Below are 24,806 nucleotides of genomic sequence, written 5' to 3'. Positions count from 1 at the left end.
TAAATTGTTCCCCATAGCTTGCCCCTACTCTTTGTGCCTCCATGGAACACACAGGTCATTATGGAAAACTCTGCACTGATTTAAACAAACACAATTGAATAGAGCCTATCTGCTAAAAAAACGTTTTAATGCTTTTTGTATGCTGGCTGTACACTGGCATCCTGTATTCCGTAAACGGATTAAATTTATTAAGCTGAAATAATTATTTCTTCTTTCACAGGCATATTTCCCACTTTATGCACAAAGTTCCTTTTCCATCCCCTCAGAGGCCAAGAATTTTAGTCCAGGCAAGTGTAAATTTGCCCTTTACTGTCTACATGTTGTTCTAGTTTCAGCAGGTTCATGCATGTATATGCATCACTAGATTACATGAAGGTTTTGTAGGTGACTGTGTAAACTCATTCAGTTGAAAAGCAATGTGCCAGTGACACAATGGGTCAGCGTGTCTTGCTGTTAAGGTTGGTTGTTCAAGCTCATCCAGGGATGGTTGTGGGCAGGATTCCTGCACTGCAGGGAGTTGGACTAGATGACCCTTGGGTTTCCTTCCAACTCTACAATTCTATGATTCTCTGAGATGAAAGCTCCATTTTTGGTGTTTGATCTGTGATGGCTCATTCATATATGCAATTCATTGTTGGTTGTTGCAGCCTTTAATGTTTAAGAGATATATGTGACCCATATATATGTATTTTGATATTTGCTTTTTTGTATTTGTATATAATTCTTATTGTTGATAATATTGCACACTCATATATTATGATTGCTAGCCACCCTAGATTTCTTGTGCGGAAAGGCAGAGTATAAATTTAAATAATAATAAGTTGAGAAAATTCTAAACTCAAGCACCCACTTGTGTGCAGCTGTGATGTTACTCCCCTTTCTGTACCAAATAACCTAAACTTCTGAGGGCTGTTTCTTGTGTGTTAAGATCTGGAGAAGGTCCTGCATCCTTTCTTCGATGCTAGTCAAAATCCTGGTTAAGGGACACAGTGTTGTATTTTCATGTGTAGAAATCTTTTTCAAAGCACCAACCCCATGATTTATAGCCACAAGAGCAGCTGTATATTTAAGGAAGCAGACTTTTACAGTGTTTTACCATTATAAAGCACGAACATTCTATTTTTCATTAAATCAAGACAATTTTGTCCTTTTGGCATGGGATTTGACATGGTGGGGATTTGACATGGTGAATCTACCTGGTGAGAGGGTATCCTCTGGACAATTGGTGGGGAGGCAGCAAAAGCGAAGAGTTGCTGAGCTTTTGCAACAATATGTTCTGAATGCATATTGTTTGGCAGTCATTTTTCTTCCTTGCTCAAAAGTTACGTATCCCTTTGCCAGATTAATCATGTCAAGGGTTCAAGGCTGTTGCAGGGGTCTGCCTTTACTGGATTCATTAAAATCGATTATACAGATCTGCCACCACAGTATCTTTGGTCTTGATCCTGGTATTTCATTTGGGGTCAGGTGGAACAAATGTGAGGTTTCTATATAGATTGAATTTTGTTGGACATGTGCCAAGTTGTATGTTTATTTATTTTTGTTGTTAGTTTAAGAGATCTACCCTTGTTGTATTTGTATGTATGTTTTGGAATACAGTACTCAGTAAACAATGATATTCATAATTTTAAAAATTTAAGAGGTTTCAGTAGGCCATACTTGATGCAATGTAGGAGGTTGGTGTGGTCTGCAGTTTTTCAAAGTGTTCATACCAGCCAGGGTTGGAACAGTTAAAAACTGCAGCATTGTGGGAAGAAGGTAAATCTTCTCCACTGAGTATTTCCTCCATTAAAACCCCACCACCAACAACTAAAGCTGCTGCTTGATTCTATGCTATTTTATACCTGACAAGAGAAAGTGGATTTACACAGAAGCAAACTTGCAAGCGAGCACAATATGTAAGGCTGTAGAATGCATTTATTGGTTACAGAGCCTGAAAGTTAATTTGCTATTTGTTTGCCACTCAGTGCATGAGTATATATGTGAACTCTTAACCCTGCTCTTAAAAGGAGAAGTTTTTCTGTCTTATAATTCTGATGCTTTTGTGGGCTTCCTCAAGCGTGTTTTTGAAGAAATCTTTGGGAAGATGATACCTATATTAAATAATTTAGCTAGCTTGCAAGTAAACAGACCAGTGCTAGGTTAAACTACTTGAGACTTTGAAATTGAGTCATAACCTCTTTTTCAATTGAAGCTTTCTTAAAAATATTAACATTAAGGGTATGCATACTTTAAAACCAGCTTGCTATGGATGGGACAACAGTATTAATTCTGCGAGGGTAATTGATGTTTACTAAAATAGTACATAGTTAAGACTGTTAGACCTGTCAACAGTGTTTTCCAGATATATGGTGAAGTCTTTATTTTTTGTCTAAATGAAATAAATAATAGGGCCCCCTTCTATGAACTAATGACTATTTCCCGTGTATACTGTTATTTTTTTCATGTATGGTTTAGAAGTCCAATACCAGACCATGATCTGAAATTGCTTCTTTTCTTAAACTTTTCTTTAGTAATGTATTATCTGATGTCTAAACTATCATGTAAATATAAAAAATCTACTTTTATGTTATGTTTTTATAGCTGTCGCCTCATGACAGTCTGATTCTTAGTCAGCCCATATCATCACCTCTACCACTGAGGCAAGTAAAAATAACATTTTAAAAGTAATGTATTATCTGAAGGATGGGAAGAGGGGTTGGTTGAATAATTATTGAAGGTGAGACAAGAAGAAGATAGAAATATTTGAAGTAATAGAAATGAGTTTCTTCCCTTGTTTCTTTAACATTTTGCTGAAAAACACTGAAACTTTTTCAATAATTTAGTTAGAACTAATTCACTAGGAACTATAAGCAGCTTGTCCAATCTTGTTTTTGCTGCCCTTCAGTTCATCACAATAACTTTCTCCTGTTGTGTACTGTACTACAATGCATGTCTTTACTTAAAAAGAGAAGAAAGGAAGACTTGTGGCAATACCAAATCCAAAATGGCTGCTTTTCTGTATTTTCAGCTCTGTGTTATTCTTATGTTACTTGCAATAGTTATTTAATAGCCACTGGTTTTGTGATTAGGGCCAAAGTAACCAACCTTCCTGATGTTTTGAACTACAGCTCCCATCAACCCCATCCAGCATGGTTAGTGGACAGGGGAATGGGAGCTGTAATCCACAGCATTTGGAAAGGTGCCATGTTGACCATCCTTAGGTTAGGCTGTTGGACTTAAACCACAGGGTCTTGGATTCAAATCCTTGCTGAGCTGTAGGGCTGAACATTGGAGGACCTTGAACTAGTAAAATGGTGCTGGCGTATCATGTTGTTGTAAAGACGAAGTGGCACCTAGGAGGAAGGGTAGCATTGTAATCAATAAATAGTATTTATCAGTCAATTTTATTGTCTTCTTTGTCTGATAGTGGTGGCAAGTTTTCTGCTCTTCTGCAGAACCTTGGACCAGAGAATGCAGTAACTCTCCTTGTATTTGCGGTGACGGAACATAAAATCCTTATCCATTCTTTACGACCGTCAGTCCTTACCAGTGTAACAGAAGCACTTGTCTCTGTAAGTAGCATTTGTTTTTATCCAGTTAAATGGCTATAAGGTGTCCTGGTCCTAGGAACTTAATACTTTCCTCGGTATTTATTAGTAACATTCCCTATTTGCTCAAGCGTAAAATGAACTGGTATGTATCTTTTATCTTTGCCACAATCACCAGGATCCACAGCTGCATAGAAATGGTTCTGTGGACCCAGGGGCTTTAGACTGTTTTTGCTTGAACACCAGCTGCATGTCAAACCGAGGGGGTGTTTCAAATGCTGTTTATCACACAGCATGAAGGTCAATTGTTCAAAGAAATAAAGTCAAAAATTCCTCTGAGCTAGCACAAGCCCCATGCATAAGGCTTTGTCATCCTTTGGGTCCTGGCCTCTGCTCCGTGCTGGGGGTCATGTGTTAAATATTTAGCTTTTTATCGTGGTGGTGGTGGGTTTTTTTTTTAACCTTCCAATGATGTTTATGCAGATGGGCTGCTGCGAGTGTTTGCCATCTTCATCTCTGTGTCCCGTTGCTTGCTTCTCACCCAGTTTTAGATTGTTGTAACAATCCTTGGGCACAGTCCTTCAGGAAGTTATTCTGTACAAGTTCCATTGAAATAAATCAAGAGTCCTCTCCCATTCATTTCAACAGGGCTTGCACAGGAAAGCTCTCTGAAGGCAGTGGTCCATTAGGGTGAATGGGGCACAGCCCTTCTAACCTCAGTGTGCAGTGATTTGTGTCACATCTGTAGATGTTTTGTACACTGCAGTGGGGGAAGGGCCCTGGGAAGCTGCTGCCTGTCAATTTAGACAGTGCAGAGCTAGGCAGACCCGTTGGTCTGATTCAGTATAAGACTGCTTCGTCTATTCCTGTACCCCTCTCCCCTCCTTATACATAAGAAAGTAAGTAAGAGGGTGGCACTGACTGTCAGCATTCCTCCTACTTAGTCTCAGTGTTGCCTTTGTACAACTCATCAGTGAAGAGGTTGGGGATGGCACGAGAGTTAGTTGGCTGCCTATCATTGGCTCTGGGCTCCACCTACTGTTTGGGCTCCCTGCTTTCCACCCTACCCATCCCAATGTGCCCCAGCCATCACTGCCTGGAGGATTGTCCCTTTGTCTGTCTCCTAGTAGTGAGCATTTTAAAGTACAGGAGTTGCTGCATTTTCCCTACAACATTGCACTGACATTAATTGAAATCTGAAGGGAATGTTCATGGTGAAAGTGCTTCATATGGGGAAAATGGTCTGTGATTGTTGTCTTAACTTGAAGCACATCTGTTTACTTATATACAATGCATACATTCTTTTCTCTTTTTTAAAGATGATATTTCCTTTCCACTGGCCCTGCCCGTACATTCCTCTCTGCCCTCTAGCCCTGGCAGATGTTTTGAGTGCGCCGTGTCCATTCATAGTAGGAATTGACTCAAGATACTTTGATCTCTATGACCCTCCACCAGATGTTAGCTGCGTTGACCTAGATACAAACACCATTTCACAGTAAGCATTGAGAACTTTTCTGTATGATTTTGTAATAGTTCAGCAGAAGGCACAGTGGTGAATTCTGGTTTCCTACCTCATCTAGTTCTGCTTACCAAAAACTGCAAGTCCATTCATATTTGCATCACTTGATTACACAGCACCGGATGACTTGCAGCTGAACTTGTGATCTGATTCCTCTGAAAATCATTGTGTCAGAGGTGATGATCTATGGCATTAAATTTATGATGGCTCATTGAGCCATACAAGTCACACTTAATGGTTGCGGTTACCTAGCATGTATATAGTGCATTTCAAGTGTCTACATGTCTCAGGGACCCTTACAATAGCCCAGTAATGTAAACCAGTACAGTAATACCTTCATATTGGGACTGAGGCTGGGAGTATAAAGCCATGTATTGAACTCCACACATTCCAGCTGTTGATTCACCTGTTTTACCACTATACCAGCTACAATGGTGCTACACTTATGAAGGAATAAGCCTGCAAGTGCAGACTAACCTTGTCACCCTAAGTTTTTCTTCTCGTAACTCCTTGCTGTAGAAATCATGTGTTAGTAGATCACACAGACAAATTGGGTACCTCAGCACTTTGACTTTGCCAGAACATGAAACACATTCTAAGTAATTTGCAAATAGTCTCAGTAATCCTAATAGTACTGTGGAAAGCAGTTAGCTTTCCTAAAAACAATACTTAAAGCTCATGTGAACAAAGGGTGCTTCTTAAAGACCACACAGTCTGAAAGCAGAACTGAGATTAGTTTGCTGCAGTTCTTGGTGGTCTAGACTTTGCAGTCTTCCTTAGCGGGGAAGAGTACAGAGGAAATGTGTTTGTAAAATAAAGGAAACAGATTTCATGGGCATGTTCCAGTGTTGTTACTAATTTAACTGCTCTCAACTTGCAATTCTCTTGGAGTATATAAACATGGTTAATCTTGGTAATCTCACTGATGACTTGGGAAGGGGGAACTTGTACCATCTTTAATCAAGGACATGGAATTAAGCGAGCATTTCTGCATCATTTGTCAAAAGTGAATGTCATATACAGTGGGTACCTTGGTTCTCAGATTTAATCCATTCCGGAAGTCCATTCCAAAACCAAAGTGTTCCAAAACTAAAGCATGCTTTCCCATAGACAGTAATGCAAAATGGATTAATCTGTTCCACACTTTTAAAAACAACCCCTAAAACAGCAATTTAACATGAATTTTACTATCTAACGAAACCATTGATCCAAAAATGAAAGCAATAAACAATGTACTGCAGTCACACAATCAATCAGTAGCTGAACTGGGTTCCACACAGTCAAAAAAAATAAAACAAAAAAGCTACAAAAACGCAAAATAAATAGCAAAAACAGACAGACCTCAGCGTAACACTCAAAACAGAAGTGTCACACTCAAAATGAAGCAGATTTGGCTTCCAAAAAAAGTTCACAAACCAGAACATTTACTTCTGGGTTTATGGTTCCAAGTTTGAGTACCAAGGCATTTGAGAACCAAGGTACCACTGCATAAGCCTTATATAACTGATTTCCCTTAAAGTACAGGTGAGGAATTAGCGGGCTTCCAAATGTTGTTGGATCCCAGGTCCCAATGTCTTTGGCCATTGACCATGTTGACTGGGGCTTATGGGAGCTGGAGTCCAACAAAATTTGAAGGGCCACTGACTCCCCTGACTGTTGCCTTAAAGGATCTTGAGAACTTTTGTTGGGTGAAGAATCACTGAAATGCACACCAAGAGTTGGGTATAGAGCAGGCCACAACTTTCCGATTATTTAGCAGAGAAGAGATGGACAAGACAGTTGTTGCCGACAGTCCATATTCTCCACCCACCTTACTGCTGGGTAATCCTGAGGGGAAAGAGTGGCCATTCTGAGAACAGAATGCTGGACTCACCGCCTGGTCCTGCAAGCAAATTTTTAGGTTCTCATCTTAACTGCAGATGATGACCTGGATCAAGCCCAAAGTCCCCACAGTGCGGGGATATGGCTGGCAACTGGTAATTGCAGTGGATTGGTTGTTGTGCCATTTCTTGAGTTCCTTTTATGGCCTCCCCAGAATGGTTTGTGGGGAGCCTGCCTTTCCTTATCCCTGCACCAGTTGTGACATTAATCCACCATCAGTGCCAAAAGCAACTGCTTGCAAACCTTTGCTGGGAGAAAAGTGAACTCTTGCCCCCTGCCTGATCAGTCTGGGAGGGAAGTTCAGTTACTTCCTGGCCCTGTCATCTTAAGTTCATGGCAAAATTTATGTAGCTGTATTGCAAGAAACCCTAATGAGACCAGGCAGAGCATTACTATAAATCAGGTACAGCTAGATAGCCACAGCAGTTGCATAAAGAAGTATCAAACTAAGCTGCTTTTTGGGCTCCTCTCGCCTATATTAGACAGGAATAGGGCTGTTCCTACTCCAGTTCACCACCCACATGAGCTGCCCTCTTCCTAGCCACTGTGATTGGCCAAATTGTGGGCCTAGGAGAAAGGCAACCCAGCTCATTCACAGCCAGCCATTCTGGCCACACAGCCAGCCTGAGGCACACCCTAGTCATTATGCTGTAGTAGTGTCCAAACTTTTTTCAAAGAGGGCCAGATTTGATGAAGTGAAGGGCTGTGAGGGCCGACCAAAGTTGTTAACCTTTTTTTAGGGTTGAAGTTGTTGTTTTTATGATGATTTTACCCCAGAGTTGTTGAGCTTTTTTTAGGGTGTTACCTCAGGATTAGACAGAAGATTGCCGGCAGGGCTGAATTAGGCCCCCAAGACGGACTTTGGACATGCCTGCTATAGAACAATTGCAGCTGTAGAAAGGAGAGCAGGAGTGGTTTTTAACTTTACTCGTGTCCAAACCAAAATCTTAGTAGACTGTTATGAGTGTGCCATACAGGTGTCAGGGTATCAGATATTTAGGACTCTCACATGCTTCAAGGAAATACTGAAACGAAACCATCAGCCGAGGCAACAAGGCTGGGAATTGAGAGATGAGAAGCTGAATCAATTAGCATGGAAGCAGAGGACCAGATAAGATTTAAAATATTAATAGAAACAAGCAGCATGTTGGGTGCTTCCCACAGAAAGAAGTGAGGGGGAGGGAAATCATGCTTGCAAGGTTTCCAACAGCAACAAAGGAGAGCAGAAGCTTGAATAATCCGAGTGCAGTGAAGGACACTTTGCCAGGTGTCATCTTTTCACAAGCATATTTAAAAATACACTGTCATCTATAAATAAAGATTTCCATACCTAGATAACCATTTATGTGTACACTTTTTAGCTGTTGCTTTGTATTTTCAAAATACCATGTTTTGCATAATACCTCTGTTTTTATTCCAGACCAGGAGATAAAAGAAATATTGCATGGAAGATCTTGCCAAAGAAACCCTGTAAAAATCTGATGAACACTCTGAATAACTTGTATCAGCAGCTAGCAGAATGTAAGTGGGGAAAATGACACAGAGATTGGCATATGCAGTGGCTTGTTGTAGTTGTTCATGCTTTAAGATGGTTAAGCTGTTGTGCTACTTAGCAGGAGTGGACTTCAGGGAATCCAGTGAAAAAGCTGTCTTTGAAGAGGGGAGAAACATATGGTGTTCCTTATTCTATACAGATGGAACAGATAGTGATTTGGGAAAGGACTGTAGCTCAGTTTAGCACTCAGCCAGCCATCCTTGCCTAGAGGAACCCAGACAAAATCACGATAGGTTTTTCATTATTTTGAAATTTTGCAATAATTTTTGACAAAATTAGACTAAGAGACTTGTGGCATCTTAAATGCTAAACAAATCATTATGCCATAATAAATCTGTTAGTCTTTAATGTCCCACGAAAGTCTGTTGCAACACAAACAACAAACACGGCTACCTTTCTGGAACTTCTGTGAATTACTGTTTAATAGCTTGCATAAATGTTATGTATTTGAAAAACTGGGCTTGTTAAAATGTCCAGCTTTGAAAATCAAATAAAAATTATTTCCCAAGATTAAAAATCTCATGTGCCTGACACCTTTTTATTTACCCAGGCATTTAAATTGTACTTTAAATACATTCTGTTTTATACTACCTCTGCTACAATGAACATTTTTGCTGCTTTATATTTTATTTTTGTTTCATATTTATTGATAAACACGAATATATGCATTTAGAAAGCCAGTATGGTGTACTTGTCAAAGTGCTGGACTAGTACCAGAGGGACCACATTTGAAATCCCTATTCAGCCGTGAAGCTCCCTGGGTGACCTTGGGCCGGTTGATATCTGTCAGCCTGACCTACCTCACAGGGACAATGTGGTGATAAAATTGGGGGAGGGGAGAACCATGTACCCAGTTTTTGTTGTTTCGGAGGAACTATAACATATTGATATAATAGATAAATTCATAAGATCTCTTAGACTCTTGCTCAGAGCAGAGGTATCTACAGTGGTTTCCTTTATTAAACATGTTATTTCTCTTGAGCCCTTTATTATTCCACTGAGGTGATATAAGTGTGCATCAAGAGCCACATGCAAATTCCACTGAAATAACCAGGAGTCACACAGGAGCAGTCCTTGGCAGATTTCACCCCGGGGGCTTAAGCTATATCACTAACTGATGTATGCATTTCAAAAGCTTACATAAATTGTCTTTTTCTATGTGCATATCACTGTGTTTTCACCCAGACTAATTCTGTCATAGTTTCCATAGCGACGCCTTTTCTGCAAAAAGTAAATGTGCTCGTCTGAGTCTTTTGTCTATTTTGGAGACTAGTGATTTGCATCCTTCTCTGCCATAGCTAATAGCTGTATCCCACTATTTAAACCAGATCTAGGGAACTAGTGATGAGGTCACCAGTAAGATGGGATATTAGTATTGCCAAACCTCCCTCCTGGTTGCTCTGCATTCCCTACCTTATGCTTGCTTCCTCTGTGCCTCTCCCTTCTGCTTTCCCAGCCTCTCTTAGTACCATTGGTTGATGTGCTCTGATGTCAGGGTGGGCCATGTTAGCTTGGCAGCTGTTCTCATGTCACAGAGAGGCTGGTCAGACAGCCAATATAAGTGTTTGGTAGTCATTGGGGATGGTAGGATATGCATTCTTTGGTGTCTCAGTGCTTGAAGCAAAATTACACTTGCCTCCATTTGTGACTGTATGCTATGCGCTTCTGAATAACACATTGAGGATGCAAATAAGTTTATTGGTCTTGAAACATCTTGACAGAAAGAGACATGCAATGCTTGCCACTTATAAGTAGCATAAGTAACTTAGCAAGGTGGGATAATGAAGTAAGCCCTGTGGAGCAGAAAGGAAATGCTAACTGGGAACGTTTTCATATTTTGTCCTTTTATTCACAGTGCAGCAAAGACCAAGAGATGACGCACTGATGGAGCTGGCTATGAATGACTATGATTTCCATTCAGGGGAGAAGCTGCATCTGTTAGATGTGGAAATCCAGGAGGCGTTTCTCTGTTTCATGGCCTCTATCCTAAAAGGTTACAGGTCATATCTAAGACCCATTACCCAAGCACCTTCTGAAACAGCAACAGATGCAAGTTCCCTATTTGAGCTGCAAGGTAAAGGAGCAGACTGTTATACCTTCCTCCAGTTTGTAGCTTGGTTTAAATGACTGGCAAGGGGAAAGCTGTAAAGGGATTGCATCCAACTAAGTTTTACTCAGAATAGACCCATTGAAAGTAACACTTACTTGAATTGCAGGTGTTTAAACAGGTTGGATGGCCTTCTGTCACAGATTCTTTAGCTGTGATTCCTGCATTGTAGAGGGTTGGACTAGATGATCCTTCCAGCCCCATAATTCTATGACTCTGTGAATGCATACTTGTCTGTTTTAGGCCCAGGCAGTATTTCAGTATCTTCCTGCAGTTCATTTAACATCCCTTGGAATTCCTACCATGGTTTCACCTGGGCTCAAGTACTTAAGCTTTAGGCTAAATTCATTGTCTAGTTTTTGGAGCTTTTTCAACATGACATTCAGACTTTGAGTTTCTTGCACTTTTGTGGCTCCTGATGATGGTAGCGGGGACCCCATATGGAATGTTTATTTAATTTCCTTTTCTTAGTGGAGTATATGTTCTTTGCTTTCCCTGCCAACCACGTTTATAACATCAAATGTTGGGTTTTTGTTTTAACTTTATAGGGTTCTTAAAAAGCCGTGACCGTTCACATCAGAAGTTTTACACTATGATGACCAAGACACAAATGTTCATTCGCTTCATTGAAGAATGCTCCTTTGTCAGTGATAAAGATGCAAGTCTTGCATTTTTTGATGACTGTGTAAATAAAGTAAGTGTGGCTGACATACTTCTCCATTGAACCATGTCTGACAACACACACACGCTGCTAACATAGGTTTTGGCGACTCTAGGTAATTTAGAGTGGCTCTCATGGCCCCACACTGCCCACTGTTTCTGATGGGAGTTGTTGATCAGCAACATTTGGAGAGCACGATGTTGGCAAAGACTGATCTAATTGGCTCTGAAACCAAAGATTTTATTAAATCCGTCAGTGTTCACATAGTTGACATCTTCACAGCTGACACTCAGTCTGGCACTAATGTGCCCTTAAAATTTCTGAAAACTGCAGAACGTTCTGAAGATGGTGGCTTTTGTTTTTTTGCAGGTGTACCCTTGACTTAATTGTTGCAACATAAAGTGCATGTCACACACCTGAGAGAAATTCAGCAACTATGGAAATTGGCCATTTCTTTCCTGCCATATGCTAGAAAGATGGCCAACTCAAGTGCCATTTTATTGATTACAGACAATTCTGCTGCAAGGGGGGGGCAGTTCCTCGGCAGTAGGCATCCTTCCCTGACATAGGATCCTGTGAGGAAATTGGCTTTTTACAAAGGGAGCAGTGGTTTGTTCAGCAGTAGGTTTTGCTATGCAGAGCAAGGAAACAGGACTAGCTTGGTTAAGTATGTTCATTGTGTGTCATGCCAATGTATTTATTACATAAACACACACTCACACTGAAACATGCTTAACCAAGCTAGTCCTGTCTCCTTGTTCTACATATAGCATAAAATGAGCAGCTGAAAAATATCACTTTTTGTGAGAAGCTGACTGCTGGAATCACTTTCAAGATAAACAAGGCATGACAGTATTCTATGAAAGGGATATGTCTTGTGACCAACAAATCTTTGAAAGCAGTATGCGAAAAACAACGCTCTCATCTTTATACCGAATTGCTAAATTTCTTCAAAGGAAGTCCAAGACGCAGCCTTTTTCTTTCCTTTTTCTTTTTTTTAAGAGATTGGAGACCGAAGGTGGGGGAATTGCAAATAATGACAGTAAAACACAGGAAACATTATCTAAATGTTTCATAAAAATTTCATTCCACTTGATTGTAAAAACCCTAATGTTACTGTATCATTGGCAACTGTTTTTTCTACACACCATTGTATGAACAATACCCTGCTTCCAAAATGTGAGCATATGTTGTACTTGAGATAAAATACATTTTAAAACTATTTTATGCAGGTAGATATGGATAGGACGGGTGACACGCGGCTTATAGAACTGGATGAATCATACAAGAGTGAGCACACGGTTTTCATAACTCCCCCGGAGATCCCCCACCTTCCCAATGGAGAAGAGGTTCCATCACAGTACAGGTAACCCTTTGGAATGTGGCAAGAATCCTGGCAAAATGCTGGTCCCTAAGTTGTGCTGGCTGCAAAGTATTTTCTGTGTCAAACCTGCTGTAACCAGTGAGAGTAATAGGTGTACCTGGCCTAAACAATATATTTATCACCCACCATCCACTATCCAGATTGAACACCAAACCTTTGCTTATTTTTCCAACCACCAATTGGTGGTTGGTGGGTTTGTTTGTTTGTTTTGGTCTTCCTGAAAAAGTCCTTTTTAAAAAAATCCAGCAATCTAATTTTCTCTTTCAAATGAGTTTGCAGGTCAGTATTGATTTTTATGGGCTTCTGCTCTTTCTTTGTTCGTTAGAAACTAAATAAGCTTTTCAGATGTTCATGGCATAAATGCAGTCAATACTATTGAAGTTGTCACTCTAATTGAATAGCACACTAAAAAAAAAAAATCCTTACTTAAATACTCAGCCTTAAGTGAGTATATAGATCTCTGCTCGGGAAAAAGTTTTCCTGAAGGGTCATACAGAGAAGAGGGGGCCCAAGTTAACCTGTCATTTAGTCCATTTGTCATGGCAATTTCATAGTTTGGTGGCAGAGCACATGCTTTGTGTGCAGAAGGTTCTATCTCCAAGGACCGGGCAACACATGACTGGAAAGATCCATCTCTGCCTAAGACACACACACACCCCAGAGACCCACAGCCAGTAAGAGTAATGACCATAGCCCAGACTCAGTACCAGGCAACTTTGTAAGTCCCTCCATTCATCCCTCCTCATCTCTTTGTTGTCTCAATTATGAAGATGGACAGCAATTGTCAGAGGGCCAAATATGGTCAGTTACTGAACCATTATATGCTGATTCCGCTCAGTAAATAACTGCTTGAAGGATGTCTTTTTCTTTCTGCCCCCCTACCCCCGGTCAGGGTTTTTACTTGAAACAACAAAGAAAGTACAGCAAGCTTGTGTGTTCTCTATTCAATTTTTTACTCCTTTAATAGAACTGTAGCCCACAAAAATATCAGTTGTAGTCAAAGCAGCATCATGGCCCAAAGCCCTCTGTATGGTGTTGGGGCATAAGTAAATAAAATAAGATGGCGTCTCCCTTCTTTTTCAGTTATAGTGGATTTCCTGTGCTGCGGCAAGATCTGTTTGAGCGGCCTAAGGCACTCCTGACAATACAGAACAGCAGATTGTCTTCAAAAGCCAGCAGTCCCAACAGCCCGTTGCCAATGTTCAGGAGAACAAAACAGGTACTTAGTAAGCATGCGGCACCCTTTGGTGTTCTGTGTATCCTGCTTTCACTTTCTCCCAAGGAGTTTGCTGCAGTGCTTTTTAGTCTCTTCAAACTTGGAGCGAGTTACAGCAAATTGCTGCTGGCTGCCATGGACAGTTGAGAGAACGCAGTTAATTCATTCATTCCCATTTATTAAATTTGTATACTCCCATTCATCCATAGATCTCAGGGTGGTTCACAACATAAAATTACAATATAAAACACATAACAAAAGTTATGTGGTTTGGAACAGGCTGCAGCAAGAGTTATTGAATACCTACACATAGTTCAGTGTATAATTTACCAAAAAGAAATGCATTCCAGTATAGTATTAAATGTGAAAGAACAATTTTTTCGGTAATGTTACTTTACTTTTTAGATCAGCCTTTATTAGCCTTGGGAGGCAGGGACAGGGTTCCCAGATGCTGCTGGAACACAACTCCCATCATCTCTGACTGCTGGTCCTGCTGGCTAGGGACAATGGCAGTTGTAGTCCAACATCATATTGGGATACCCACCCACTCTGTTGGGCTGAGGTTCGGCTTGTGGGCTTCCCAGAGGTATCTGGTTGACCACTGTAAGAACAGGACAAGATGGGCTTTTGGCCTGCTCCATCTGGGCTCTTCTTACGTTCTTATGCACAACCTCTTCCTCTCTCCCAACCCAACAAGCTGGGTCACATATGTAACAAGCTTGTGCCCTTTGGGACTTTGAACTAGATTATCTCATAAACAGCAGCTTCCCCATACTTCCTCGTAAGCTGCTTTTGAGAAAAACTCAGGAAATTTAAATAGCAAGTGTGGCGTTTGCCTCCTAGGATGGGTCAAGGAAAGGGTTAAAATGGGTGTGATGTGATTGGCCAGTGAGAATGCAAAGGGGGGAGTAAAAGATAGAGTGGGAAGTTTTGAAAGTCAGTTGAGGTTGGGAGTTGGGAGTTGGGGTTTGTCAGTTGGGAGTTGCATTCTCACTGGCCAATCACATCACACCCATTTTAACCTTTTCCTTGACCCATCCTAGGAGGCAAATGCCACAGCAAGTTAAAGTGCTTTGTAAACTGTTTGCATTGAAGAGTTAAAGAGGCAGACATCCCAGCAACACCACTATAATGAAAATAAGTGCAGGCATTGTGTAAAATTGGGTATGTTATGGGATGTATTCTCATAGCAATGGGCTTTTGAAAAGAAAAAGAAGTAAAAGGAGTGGCAGCCTTGTGGCAATCCAGAAATGCACATTTGTGTGTTATACGGGAATAATTTATTCCAGCTTTTGGGTGCTCTATAAACCTCTGCTTGTCAATGATATGAACTTAGTTTGTAACGAGGATCTCAGCCTCCCTAGGGACTCCATGCTATAATTTAATCTCACATTTCCTTTTTCTTTCCCTCTGCTATCCACAGCAGCTGTTGCACAGAAGTGCTTGTGGGTAGAATTAGGCATAATAAACCACTTTTAAAACAACATTTCCTTCACAGTTTGTATCTTTTTCTCAGATAACATTCCTCTGTCCTTCTGAACAACGTTTTTCCATTTTCTTTTGCTCTTCACCTTCCTTGCTGGTTTTATTTAGTCACTATTACTAGTAGCAAACCACAGTTATGGTATTTGAAACATTTGTCAATCTATCAATTAATTATTTTCTAACTGTCTAGTCTTGTTTTAAATTGCTTTGAACTCTTTTCATCTATTTTATGTGTACTGTAAATCACATTGAGATAGTAGTTTGGAAGGTGGCTACTAAATTATATGCAGTATTAGAAACAAACCAATATTCTGGTATTTGGGGGACTTAATCCATCAACTTGTTGGTGAATAACCCATTAATAATTTTCAATCACCTTGGCCCAGGGCAGGTTACAACATTTTAAAATACAATTACAAAAAACACCACCACAAAAAAAACCTAATAAAAAGTAACAAAATTCATACAATGCTTATATTAGATTTAGAATTCCAATCTTTCTGCGTTAGGAATCTTCAAGGCTGCTTTCTAAAAAGAGTTTCTTTTCCCATCTCACGGGATTCATCCAATAAGACACCCTCTCATACCGTTTTCAAGTCCCAACTATTGAGCAGAAGTGGGCTTTCAAAATGGCGGGAAGGACAAGGCTGGCCTCTGTTAGAAACTGGGCATTTAGTGTCCCCAGTCCCATGCTGTGGAACACTCTTCCAGCAGTGATTCGGCAGGCATCCCCTCTTTTCAGTTTCAGGCATCTAAAACTAGCCTGTGAAACTGGCCTTTAAAAACATTTTGATTAGCCTGTCCTTTTAATGATTATCCTGTACTGTTTGTAGGTTGTTGTACTGTTTGTAAAGTTTTATTTTATACATATATTGCTATACACTCTTTGTAGTGTTTTACGAGATGGCAGTATATAAATAAATAAGAACTGTAGAGTTAGACATGAAGCAGATAATCACGGGCTTCTTCTTGTACGGGAGGCATCTCCTTTGTTATTGGTGTCTGCAGCCTGCTGGAAACAGGTTTAATATCTAATTTGGATAGTTAAGTCACTTAACCTTGTTTGCCTCTTGTTCTTGTGAGCACTGTTTGGCATGTAAAAATACAGTGATATGCCCAACTCATGCTTTAACTAATGAAAATTCTTTTGAGCACCTGCTGGTTGTACAGCAAGGGTAATGACCGAGTTATCCCAGTAATTATTTTTCTACTGTGCTGCTCTTGTTCAACATTCAGATAACGACACCTTGACTTCTATTATCTATCTCTCTATCTGTCTTGTGGTTTGAGCGACCATTTAAGGAGCTTATTTTCCCCTCTAATGCACTCCACGTTCTGTTGCATTTCAGATGAATATGTATGTTCTATTGCGGTGATGCTGGCATGCTGTCACCCTCAAATGATTTCACTAGATAATAGTTTGCATTTCAAACAAATTAAGTGTATTAGTCATCCTTGTGTCTTCTCAGTTATGAACTAGAAACACCAATTTTCTGATTTTAGAAATGAAGCAACAGTGGAATTAATGAGGGTGTCAGAGCTCACCAGCCAGGCATAGCCTTTGCTGAATTAGGCCACCAAATCCTGCACATCAGGAGATAAGCAGGCTGCAGAAGCCAAAGTAAAACATAGTACTGAACACCTTCCAGGAAACCCACAAATTTGGTGAGTGATTGAGCCAGCATAGGCCAATAATAGCTTGTCTTCAGTCTGAAGACTAAGATGTAGAAGAACCAGACCAGAGTTGAGGGCCAGGCTTGATGAAACACAGAAGATCCGTGGCTCGATTATTTGACATAATTTTTTTAGATAAAAATATTAGCCACCACAGACTGATGATTTGATTGGCATATCAGTGGTGGCTCCACTTTTTGGAATGCTCTCCCCAGGTAGGCACACTTGGCACCATCATTGTCTGTTTTTAGGTGCCAGGCCAAAATTTTCTTGTTCTCCTACGCTTTTGGATCTAAATTTTCTGCTTATCATTTAGTCAAGCGGGGCTGAGTTGGATTTTCTCTTTTAAATAAATTAATGTTGGTTTTCTTATTTTTATGCTTGTTTTTGATATTTTTTATAAGTGGCTTTAAGTTCCCTTTTCTGAAAAAAGTGAGTAATAAATATAAACCCACTTCCCTAGCACTATAGTCCTGATCCAATTTGCACTCACCTCCCCCTAGCAGCTGAATTTAAGCTTAGAAGAAAACACTGGGAGACCTGATCACAGATCCCTTGTGTATCATCTAAGTTGGCCCTGAGGTTCTCTGTGACCACGTGAAAAGCTGCTAGTTGTTTGTATTGCCAGACAACCACTGAGTCTCGCAGACCAATTGAATTTGTTCCACAAGTCAGTGGCCTCCAGCGAAGAATGTGCAGCAGTCGATAGTTGCAGAGCTGTTACTGAAATAATTCAAGTGAGGATCTGCCTCATGCTTATCTCCCTTCTGTGGATGTGAAGAGGATTTAAAAAGTGTAACATACCTAAAATACAATATTTTCAATGTGTCTTTGCAGGAAATCAAGTCGGCCCACAAGATAGCCAAGAGGTATTCCTCCATCCCTCAGATGTGGTCTAGGTGCTTGCTACGCCACTGCTATGGCCTCTGGTTTATTTGCCTTCCTGCCTATGTCAAGGTGTGCCATTCCAAAGTGAGGGCTTTGAGGACGGCCTATGATGTGCTGCGGAAAATGCACTCGAAAAAGATTGATCCACCTGACGAGGTAAATTGCCTACATCCAGTACCTGGTGTGGAAACTGGAGCTTTGATTCAGGAGCTGTGCTAGGGAGTTCTGGAGCTGGTGACTTGATGAGTTCGAAAGGGACAGAAAGATGATTTATAGTCACTGCCAGTATTTCCTCTTCCAGGACCTCTGCTGGGTTAGTGCTTGCAGCTTGCCTCCCAAGTAGATTCTTCATAATACAGCTGTCTGGCAGTGAAACAGGTGCTTCTCTAGCAACTCTGAACTTTCTCTTGAATCTGGTGCCACCTTTGCTTCCAAGACCTGTGGGATGGTGGGGGAGAGTTGGGGATGAAGGAAAGGCTCAGAATGGGGTTGGAGGGGTTCTTGTGGGAGCCCAGGAATCCCTAATATGGGTCTCTTCTGGCCACCTCTGCAATGCTGCAAGTTCCTCCAGGTTTTGAGGGTTCTCTATGAGGCCCCAAGCCTTTCCTTTGAAGAGGTCTCTCCAGTGTCTAGGTTAGATGGGATCCTGACATAAATGGATGTCCTTTCTGAAATATGATGATGGCCCTAAGTTGACAAGTTTCTTGAGAATGAATTTGTATTGTGCTTTTATTATTTTTTGTTAGCAGCTGCCCAGAGTCTCTGGGGCAACCCAGTCAGATGGGCGGCATATAAATAATGCATTATTATTATTATTATTATTATTATTATTATTATTATTTTATCTGACAAGGAGAATATTGTTTTTTCCCCCAGGTATGCTACCGGGTGTTGATGCAGTTATGTGGACAATATGGCCAGCCTGTGCTAGCAGTGAGAGTCCTTTTTGAAATGAAAAAAGCTGGAGTTGACCCCAATGCCATTACATATGGTTATTATAATAAGGTAAATATTTGTTAATTATTTGAAAGCCTTGCATTTTAGTACTGGAAAAATAATTCTTTGTAAAGATAATGATCAATTGGCCAATGTCTGATTTCAGCAAACTATAGTATATGCAGTGCTTTTTTTCTGGGGGGACGCAGGGGTACGCTTACCCCTAAACATTTTGTGAATCTAAGTTTGGCCTCATTGAGGGGCAGTATTTCAATATGAGAAGGACAATGAGAGTACCCCTAAACATTTTTTTAGAAAAAAAGTGCTGAGTATATGTATGCATTACAGACATGGTTTGGATTTTTATCCATCTGTTCTCTGTTTTTAACACAGTTCTCAGAGTGGTTTAACAATCAAAATGTCTCTTCCCAGTAAACTTTGAAAATAGTAGCTCCATGAGTGAAATAGAGGTCACCTAATAATTCTCAGCATTCTTAACAAACTATGGTTTCCAGAATTCTTAGGAGAAAGCTGTGACTGTTTAAAGTGACACAATACTGATTTAAATGTATAGTGCAGGTGGTCTTGCCCAGAATGAGACCAGGGAAACCTAGGTTTCAAAATCCTATTTAGCCATGACATTTTTGGAACAGGTTGATCACTGGATTGCTTTAATATAGAATGGGATAACTGAAAGTGCACTACTCCAAGATCCTTAGGTTGTGTGATTTAAATAATTTCCTTTACTGTTATTACAGGCTGTTTTGGAAAGTACTTGGCCGTCAAGCAATCGAAGTGGCTATTTTCTGTGGACGAAGATAAGAAACGTTGTCTTAGGAATAGCTCAGTTTAAAAGAGTTCTAAGGAAGCAACCTGCAAATGGCATCCACAAAGTTCTTTCTGGTAGGAGTTTTTATGCGTCTTTTGGTTTGTAGCTCTGCAAATGTAACTTCTCTCAATAGGTAGAAATGCCCAGTTTTCAAAATCGGTCTTAATTTATGCAGCATATTCTATTCAGTGTTGTAATTGCTGTACAGTGGTACCTCGGGTTAAGAACTTAATTCTTTCCGGAGGTCTGTTCTTAACCTGAAACTGTTCTTAACCTGAGACACCACTTTAGCAAATGGGGCCTCCCGCTGCCACCAGAGCACGATTTCTGTTCTCATCCTGAAGCAAAGTTCTTAACCCAAGGCACTATTTCTGGGTTAGCAGAGTCTGTAACCTGAAGCGTCTGTAACCCAAGGTACCACTGTAATGGATGACACAAAGACCAGGGATGTCTTATCCATACTAACATGAATGATAGGGCCTCAGCTATGTAGCACATTCTGCTGCGTGTACCTCTTGAAAATATGATGAGCTACATGACACAATGAGGAAGAGGCACTGATGGAAGAGGAATGGTCAGAATCCTGGGTCTCTCTGGAAAAACTGGGGGGGGGGGGAATATTTAAAGAATTATCTCATTGCTATCTTACTCCGGGTGGCGCTGTGGGTAAAAGCCTCAGCGCCTAGGGCTTGCCGATCGAAAGGTCGGCAGTTCGAATCCCTGCAGCGGGGTGCGCTCCCATTGTTCGGTCCCAGCGCCTGCCAACCTAGCAGTTCGAAAGCACCCCCAGGTGCAAGTAGATAAATAGGGACCGCTTACTAGCGGGAAGGTAAACGGCGTTTCCGTGTGCGGCTCTGGCTCGCCAGAGCAGCGATGTCACGCTGGCCACGTGACCCAGAAGTGTCTGCGGACAGCGCTGGCCCCCGGCCTCTTGAGTGAGATAGGCGCACAACCCTAGAGTCTGTCAAGACTGGCCCGTACGGGCAGGGGTACCTTTACCTTTACCTTTTATCTTACTCCTCAAAATATTAGACATATAGGAAGCTGCATTGGTCCATTGAGGTCAGCACTAATCACACAGACCAGTAGCAACTCTCCATGGTTTCAGACACAGAATATTCTCAGCTCTGCTTGGAGATGGCGCAGGAGACAAAACCCAGGACCTTCAGCGTGCAAAGTAGATCCTCAACCACTGAACCATGCCTCTTCCCTGTACAAGTCACAGTGGTCCATAATACATAAATTCTAGACTGACATTTTGACAGAGATTAAGTTACTGGCTGTCGTCTAGATTCATCTGGTAAGATAGTCTTACTCAGTGCTTGAGTCCGCCCCCCCCCCCCCCAAAAGCACTGGTCTTATTGAATTTCATAATTCAGAGGGGTAAAAATCCCTTTTCTCACAAACAGCTTTGTACATCCTTCCTAACTGCAGCCAGACAGGTACTGGAACCAAGGGTCTTTTTTCTAATAATCAGTGTCATGCAAAAAAATACAGACAGTCTCTAAAAGCAGAACAGCCCTATTAACTGAGGACAGTCTTTAGTCACTAAAAAGTCCCCCAAATTTCTGGAATTGTTCTACTGCTGAGTTTCCTCAGTCAAACAAATGGTCACTTTTACAAACAATATCACCTTTATATGTATTTCATCGCAACAGCATCCCATTATTCCCTTTCTGCTTGGCATTCTTTTTAAAGTAAAAAATGTATTGTTAATTTTTTATCCTTTTTATTATGATAGGGGAACATTCAGATCTGTTATACAGGCTATCGAAAGCAGCAGTTAAACAAGGGAAAGCCACTGCTCAGAGGAATGGTGAGCAAAAGGAAGAGAAGAAAGAGAGTGACTCTAGTTCTTGTAAGTATCAAATATTGATACTTGTCATGTTGCCTGAATTCTGTTCTTTTGGGGTTGTTTTGATTCCAACTTTTATGCACTGCCTCTCTTTTGAATATCCCTTTACTGTTGTATTTCTGTGCCATGTTGCGTCATAGACTACCAGCAGCTTGGGAGAACTGTTGAGGCAGCTCCACCTTTTGGTGTCGGTATTTTTAATTGTTAGCCCCCTTGAGTGCCTTGGTTTATCAATGCACTAAAATGCAATACATAAAATTTTAATGAATACCTTCCACAAGCACTGCTGGGCAAATGCAAAGACAAGGAAGAGAGTCAATAAGAAAGAGTTTTCTTTCTTCACCATTATTCTCTCAGCCCTTTTTATTATTGGCTGAATGCTCACTGGAGCAAATGCATATGATGTAAAACTATAACAATCTCTATGGTTTCATAAAGTGAATTTATGCACATTTGAATTTAAGAGGTTTGAAAAGATGGTTATGCCTACAGGGGATTTTAATCCATTATGAGTCTTAAAACAGGCATGAAAAACTTGGATTCTTGCCTCTGGTGAAAAGTACAGATTTCGCGTGCTTCTGGGAAGAGCGTAAAGACTTTGTAACTCAGTTGCATAATGGATCAAAGAACCTAGATTTTTACAGGAATGTGTGTGCGTGCGCACATTTCTAAATCAATGTTAAATTGTGTGGTGCTGCTGCTTATTATTATTAGTAGTTGTAGTAGTAGTAGTAGTAGTAGTAGTAGTAGTAGTAGTAGTATTAAAATTTATACCCAGCACTTTCCTCCAAAAGAGCCCAGGGCAGCAAACATAACAGTGCAAAAGCAATGCAATTAAAACTTCTAAATCCAGTTAAGATCAACCTCTAACAACAGTTCAGAACTCCTAAAAGCTATCACCTCCTCTGACTAATAATTTCAGGGTTGCCACAGCCCAGGATTTTCAGCCATCCAATGCCTGTAATAGTAAGGGAGATTGAAGCACCTCTCTAGGGAGGGCCTTCCACAGATGGGAAAGCCCCACTGAGATGGCACTGTCACACATCACTGCCAACTGGGAAATCCCCTTGGCACTGTTTTGCTACTTGAGTTCAATGCCACTTTGGGTGTTAATACTAATACCTTGAATTGGGCCAAATAGCTCATTGACAGCCAGTGTTTTGTCTTAAGTACCTGTGACACCTAGTCCCATTAGGTTGCCCCACTTATTAACCTAGCAGCTGCATTCTGTATTAGCTGCAGCCTCAGGACTATCTTCAAGGGCAGCCTCACATAGATCACATTACAGTAGTCCAAGTGGGAGGCCACCAGAGTATGGGTAACTGAGGCTATCCCAGTCCAGGAATGACTGTAGTTGCAGAACCAGTCTAAGCTGGGAATAAATGCATAAGCAATATCGCCTTCCTCCCTGCACTATAGGCCAATCACTTGTCATGTGTACTTACTGCTAAGAGATTCTGCTGCTCAGGTTTCAGCTGCCATGTTCCCTTGTTGATAATGCACCATGCTAGCATCTGCACACATGCACAGTATCATATGGAAACATGTAATATATGTAAACCAGCCTGCCCTGCAAGCAGTAAAGAAGTGTGAGGGAGTCTGCATGGCATGCTAGTTTGACTTTTGAATACCTAACAACATGGGGAAATGGCTTATGGTTAATGCACATATTTTTCTAGAATTTACTAAGAGCAAGCTCAAATCTTAACAAGTGATATATGTCTATTGTCTGTGTATACAGTATCTGAAGTAGAAAGTGGAAAGGGAAGTGGTGACTGCCTTCCTTCATTAAATTATCAAAATTCGAATAGAGCTAAGCCTGCGTCAAGGATTGTTCGCCTGAATGATAAAATTGGCAAAGTAGCAGATACGGCAGGAGAGATCGGCAGAGGTAAGCTGGTGCAGTTGATTCTTATGAATTGATGGTTTTGAATCATTTATTTTCTGTGAGACAACAATCCCATTGCATGCATTCATTCATAAGAGGGCTAGATATTTTTTTTCCAGGACTGTTAACAGGATTCCCTATTAATATGGTCCCCATATTAATAAGGGTCCCCATCCTATCATAAAACATGTTAGAGATGTCTGTTTTATGTCAATTTCTGCACTGCTTTGCTTTGTGACTAAAGTAACCCCACTTCCCTGAATTTGTGTGTGTTTCCCCCTCACAGAAAGCTCTGCAGGATTGTTATTCTCTTGCTTTGAGGATATCAACAAAACAAGAGTTACTAAAGTTGAAAGCTTAAGAAATAGGCACTTAAATGCAGCTGAATTGGATCAGAAACGGATAGTTTGGAGAAACAGGAACCGTAATCTGAGTGGAGATGCTTTGATAGAACTCATGAAAAACCATATTAACCAGGAGGCAAGTCCAGAACAAATTGTTGAAAAACTAGGAGTGGATGCAAAAATTCTTTCCAAAGTGTTTGAGAAGAGAAAAAGGCCTAACACTCTCAACATCAGACAGTCTTCCTTGGGACCCAGTAAGAGAGGTAACTTGGAGAAAGAATCCAGTGATGAGGATGCTCCCTATGAGGACCGTTTTGTGGACAAAACAGAGTCTCCTGTCATATTTGATTTGGAAGATTTGGATAATGAACCTTTCTCAGTGAAGACTGTGAAGCTGTTACATAAAAGGCCAAAAAGGATTCAGCGAGCCATCAGCTTTCCAGTAAAGCTCGTTGAGAAAACTGGTGTTGAGATGGGATTTGATCCACTTTCCTTGCTGGCTGCTGAGACAGAACAACAGAAAGAGGAAGAGGATGACGATGAGGACAGAAGTGCCTCAACCCCTTCTGCAAGGCGAGATTTAGCTGAAGAAATAGAAATGTATATGAACAATATGAGCAGCCCCTTAACAAGCCGTACGCCAAGCATAGATTTGCAAAAAGCCTACAGTGACAAGAACACCAACAAAAAGAGTCCAACGTTGGCTCAGCCATGCCGGAGATCTAGCCTTCCTCCAAACTCACCCAGACCGGTGAGCCTTACCAAATCCAAAAGCTACCACATAAAAAATGAAGAAAGGGGAAGGGACAGACTTTGGTCCTCTCCAGTATTTTCTCCTCATAGTCTGTCCAGGGGACAATCTCAGGATACAGCTGGCTCAATAGCTCTTGCCTCTCCAACTGCGTTCAACTTGGATACACTGCTAACACCTACCTTTGACGTTCTAAAGACCAGCATGTTTTCTGCAGGGAAAGGGGTTGCTGAGAAGGCCAGCAAGTGGTACTCAAAGTTTACTACGTATGCGGCATCAGCAAAGGTAAGCATCTTAAAACAT

At 40.9% G+C, this 24,806-nt stretch overlaps 1 protein-coding gene across 3 annotated transcripts in view; it reads left to right on the top strand.

Annotated features, from left to right (window-relative positions):
- DENND4A (DENN domain containing 4A) overlaps positions 1–24,806 on the top strand; it is a 63,134-nt gene that overhangs the window by 24,001 nt on the left and 14,327 nt on the right. For all 3 annotated transcript variants that reach the window (XM_053364295.1, XM_053364293.1, XM_053364296.1), the window contains 15 exons: positions 221–287; positions 2,584–2,642; positions 3,410–3,554; positions 4,850–5,025; positions 8,351–8,451; positions 10,341–10,559; positions 11,141–11,286; positions 12,486–12,619; positions 13,721–13,856; positions 17,850–18,056; positions 18,777–18,905; positions 19,595–19,739; positions 21,407–21,523; positions 23,262–23,411; positions 23,695–24,788. In XM_053364295.1, the coding sequence (XP_053220270.1) occupies positions 221–287; positions 2,584–2,642; positions 3,410–3,554; positions 4,850–5,025; positions 8,351–8,451; positions 10,341–10,559; positions 11,141–11,286; positions 12,486–12,619; positions 13,721–13,856; positions 17,850–18,056; positions 18,777–18,905; positions 19,595–19,739; positions 21,407–21,523; positions 23,262–23,411; positions 23,695–24,788 (3,025 nt within the window). The remainder of the gene's footprint in view (positions 1–220; positions 288–2,583; positions 2,643–3,409; positions 3,555–4,849; positions 5,026–8,350; positions 8,452–10,340; positions 10,560–11,140; positions 11,287–12,485; positions 12,620–13,720; positions 13,857–17,849; positions 18,057–18,776; positions 18,906–19,594; positions 19,740–21,406; positions 21,524–23,261; positions 23,412–23,694; positions 24,789–24,806) is intronic.

This window comes from Podarcis raffonei, chromosome 14 (genome assembly GCF_027172205.1).
Source record: "Podarcis raffonei isolate rPodRaf1 chromosome 14, rPodRaf1.pri, whole genome shotgun sequence".
In the NCBI taxonomy this organism is placed as follows: domain Eukaryota; kingdom Metazoa; phylum Chordata; class Lepidosauria; order Squamata; family Lacertidae; genus Podarcis; species Podarcis raffonei.
This window is presented reverse-complemented; position numbering and strand designations above follow the sequence as displayed.